The sequence below is a fragment of the Otolemur garnettii genome, unplaced genomic scaffold (assembly GCF_000181295.1).
Source record: "Otolemur garnettii isolate 467f Iridium unplaced genomic scaffold, OtoGar3 scaffold00060, whole genome shotgun sequence".
NCBI classification, from domain to species: Eukaryota; Metazoa; Chordata; class Mammalia; order Primates; family Galagidae; genus Otolemur; species Otolemur garnettii.
The window spans coordinates 11,412,396-11,416,975 of NW_003852455.1; the positions used below are offsets into that span (position 1 = coordinate 11,412,396).

General features: G+C 38.1%; 1 protein-coding gene across 1 annotated transcript in view; it reads left to right on the forward strand.

The window, feature by feature from the left end:
* EHHADH (enoyl-CoA hydratase and 3-hydroxyacyl CoA dehydrogenase) overlaps nucleotides 1–4,580 on the forward strand; it is a 50,192-nt gene that overhangs the window by 24,826 nt on the left and 20,786 nt on the right. The window contains exon 5 of the mRNA XM_003792737.3: nucleotides 2,832–2,936. Coding sequence (XP_003792785.1) covers nucleotides 2,832–2,936 — 105 coding nt within the window. The remainder of the gene's footprint in view (nucleotides 1–2,831; nucleotides 2,937–4,580) is intronic.

A 4,580-nucleotide genomic window follows, 5' to 3' on the forward strand; every position in this document is an offset into this window, starting at 1 on the left:
AACTTAAGAATTGTTTAAAAAATATATAAATATGCTCAAGAATACATCCATAATAAAACTGTTCTAACTTGGAAAAATAAAGTTAGAAATCCTTTTAATTTACAATAGCATGATAAGTACATTTTAAAAGAATATGAACTATTTTAAGTATCTAATGTGGAATTCATAAGGGGATGCTTACAATCCAACATACTACAGCAATTCAAAGCACATGACACAGTTCACTGTGCAAAAGACAGGAAATAAAAAAGCTAGAATTATAGGAGGAAGTTATGATGGTGTGAAATGTGTCTATTCTAAGGTTACAAAAATTAAAGTGTATGTGGGAACATGGAGGACTTTTGTGACCTATTTTCAGTATTAAGTCTGAAAAGCAAGATTATTAGGGGAAATCAGGAAAACTGGCTTCTTTGACCAAAAAATTAAGTAAACTAGGATTGGCCTTTTCCCAAAACACTACCTGAAGAAATATTACTCCTTTTAACATGAAGAGAAGAGCTAAAAATGGTAAGAAATGGTAGGTTTTTGATTTGCATAAAAAAAAGGTCATTAGAAGAAAGCTAACATTAGAATCATACACCTGTCTTTTTGAGTAGTCGGTACAATTTTAGGGAGACTTGAGAATGATATTTGAAAAGAGTTCTATGGAGGAAAAAATTTAATGGTTGGAAAAGAGAAGAATCTGTCAAGAAAACTGGGAAAAGATTGAGATCACCAGCTTAGAGAAAACTCTCAGGCTCTGTTGGCTTGGAGTCTCCTTAAAGCAGATCTACACGGGACTCTTATTAGAGCCCAATGAACAGTAGTGGTTGTCTACACTGAGGGCGGCACAAGAAAAGAAAGTTTCAATCATAGCCTGAGAATTTGGGTTGGACGGGTAGAGCCACGTCTTTAGGTCCATAGTTCTTTGAAACAAAGGTACAGTCATGCATCACTTAATGATGGGATGCATTCTGAGATATTTCATTAGGCAATTTTGTTGTGTGGACATTGTAGACTATACTTAAACCTAGTTGTTACAGCCTACTATACAGTTAGGCTATATGGTGTAACCTGTTCTTCTAGGCTACAAACCCATACAGCATGTAACTGTACTAAGTATGTATTAAGCAATATATAAACATAGAAAAGGTACAGCAAAAATAGGGTATTTTAATCTTATGGGACCATCATTGTATATAAAAGCTGTTGTTGGCTGAAATGTCACATGATTGTATTGTAATGTCATTGACTCTGTAAAACAGTAGTGGTTCTCTTCCGTTTTTCTGGAATCCACACCAGAAGAAATCACTATAGTTGAAGAAATTTAAAGTCCATCCTGTGGGTTTCTCATGTTCCCCCAGCTTAGTTGCCCTTGAATCATTGTCGTACCCAGGTTTCCATATTCCATGTTATGTCCACTTGGTGTCCTCCCTACCTGAGTAGGCTGATTCACTTACCCCTCACTCAAGTGATTTTGTATACAGGATACTTAACCCCTGAAACCATTGGCCTACTCTCTACCCCCAACCCCCTTATTCTAGGAGAAGATTTGGAAACCTGCTCCCAAAGGCACTTCAGAAAACTGCCCAAATATTGATGTTCCAGAGGGATACCTGCTAGAAATTACTGAACTGTCTATTGGATCAACAAAATCCATTTCTAGTTCTCTGGGACACTAATAAGAACCAGGAATGGAGAGGTTGTCTCAGAAATGGCATCCACCAACACCATCTGTAAGACCAGTGAAGACTATGGAATTGTTTGCCATCAGGACAGCTTTTATGATTGCTTTTCAGAAGATAAGATGGGAATGGCAAGAAAGCAAGCAATGTCTCCTTCCTTTTAACCCCCTGGTAAAGGGATGCTTATGTCCCTCGACCCCCTACTTTAGAATATGCGGATCAAATCACACATTTACAAGTGAAGAACTGCCAGGGCAGAATTTAGGAGTGATGCAAACCCTCATCAAACCTTTCTCACCACCTAGAGTTGATGTTATTGTAATGGAGGCTGCCAGCACCACCACCAACAGACCCTAGATGTTGCCACCTGTGGACTGAGATTTAAACTGTCGATGCTGCTTCCTATCACTAACTCCATGCTAAAAACCCTGCACAAAGCACTCAGTTCACCAAACTTGGGTTCGTGGGCCACACACCAGCTGTCACGGGTCTGAAGGAGCCATTGTCTCATCATCACTGCTTCCTTTTCAGCTTCTGCAGTAGGAGGCTGGATGCCAAAGCTCGCCCAATACCCATTGCAAACTAATGAAGGGATTGAGATGCTGGGTAATAATCTAAAAAATGGCAAACGTCCGCACCACGTTTTTCCTGTGTAATTTTGATTATGCATACGTATAATGTCAACTTAATCCTGTTTATCCAACTATATTTATGTTTGACCACTATCTTCTTTTCTTTTAATCAACCACAGCCCCAGTGTGTGTTAAGTATACAGTAGATACGACTGTACTACTTTGATGCTACTATCTCTGTTATTATCAAAAATAACCTAGTATTTCAGTAGAGATGCATAGTTTATAAAGTGCTTCTATGGCGATTTAGAGAATATATCATTCTCAATACTTAGAATTACTGAGGTAAGTGTAATTATTCCTATTTCCCAATGAGGAAATCAGGATCCTGGTACAATTTTTCAGTCACACAGTAGTAAAAAGTAGAGCTGGAGCTAAAATACAGGTTTTCTGGTTATCTCTCCAGTGATCTTTCAACTACAACAGTCTCTGGGATCCTTATTTTATTTAATGATAGATGTTTTTATCTAGGACAGACAACCTTCCCTGATAATGCTTCTGCTTTAATTTCACATCATTCTTTGTTTTATTTCAGGAAGATTTATTTTGGCGGGTGAAGCACTCAAGTTGGGTCTTCTAGATAAAGTTGTCAACTCAGACCCAGTTGAAGAAGCAATCAAATTTGTTCAGACAGTTTTAGGTAAGAACATAATAGTAAAAGTAGTACCATGCTATAAATAAGACACATGTTCGTTTTAAGAAGGAACTCTGTAAATATTATGATACATTCATGTGATAGAATATGATAACAGCTTCAAAATTAATAAGAGACTATATGTACTAATGGTATGAAACCCATGACATATGGTATCTTAGTAAAAAAGTCATCGGTATATAGTGATTTACCACTTGGTGTAACAAAAAAGGGGAGATCAGACAGAATATATACACAGGGAGAACGTATATAAGTGACTATTTGTTTACATATAATGTATTTCTGTAAGGATTCATAAGAATGGTTAATGGTTACCTCTGGGAATGGGACTGATCAGCCAGTGCAAGCAGAGGCTTTTCACTGTTTACCTTTCTGTACCTTTTGAATTTTTCATCACATGAATGTTTTTCCTATTAAGAAAGAGAATTAAAATGGAAACAAACAAGCAAACCCACACTTCAGCAAATAGAAACAGGCTCCATAATCCACCACAGAGAAGCTATGGGCCTCCAGAGCTTCTGTCTCAGCGAAATCAGTTGTGTCCCTCCCTGGGGTTTGTCACTTATGGCCTCATCATGTCCCTTTTGGAGTTCGTTTAGTGGTGGCACTTCGGGAGGTTTTTTGTGTGTCTTTTAAAACCCTTCCTTTTCAATCTGTGAGGGATATCAACTTTAAAAGAGTGGGATAGAGGCAGGGCACAGTGGCTCACGCCTATAATCCTGGCACTCTAGGAGGCCAAAGTGGGTAGATTGCTTAGAGCTTGAGTTCGAGACCAGCCTAAGCAAAAGTGAGAGCCCCATCTCTACTAAAAAGTTGCCTCAGACAAACTGAGGTAAGAGGTTCGCTTGAGCCTGAGTTGGAGGTTGCTGTGAGCTATGATATCGCCAAGGCACTCTACCCAGGGTGACAGCTTGAGACTATCTCAAAAAAAAAGAAAAAAAAAGCAGGATGGAGAGGATAAAAACTGCCAGAAAAAAATAATTGGGAGGAGTGTTGAGTCTCAGGCAGAACAGAGTGCTGGTCTCCCACTTGGTGGCAGGAAATGGCTCTATGTCATTCAAAGGCATTCATCTGAAAATGGCATTCTTTTGTAGACCCTAGCAGAGACCAAACATTTTCCTGAAATAATTTTTCTTTTTCGTGGCTCTAGCCTGTTACTCTTTCAATGTGACAATAAAAGCTTGAACTGGAGAGGTGAGGGACCATGGGGAGAAGACACAGTGATTCCTAGAGAATCAGCAAGTTCGTGCCCAAATGGACGTTCACACATTCATCGTGCTTCTTACTGTCTTGTTAGAAGTCACTTTGTTGACTCACAGCAAAGACTACTTGAATTTGAAGGTCTCTAAGTGATTGTTTTAGTTTGGGGCTCAAGATAGACCCATGCCTATCATTCACACTGTGGTTTTTGGTTTGTAAAGGCCTCAATTGCACCAGAAGTTCTTTTCCTTGAGTGATTTCCCTAGATTCTAATATGAGAATTAAGTTACTTCAAGGAATAGATGGATATCATGGTTGAGTACATTTAAAAAATGGTCTGGTTTTAATTTTTATTTCTTTAAAAGAAATTAATTTTCAATTTTTAAACATTAAATTTAAAGCATTTGTAATTTATAAAATTTATAAAAT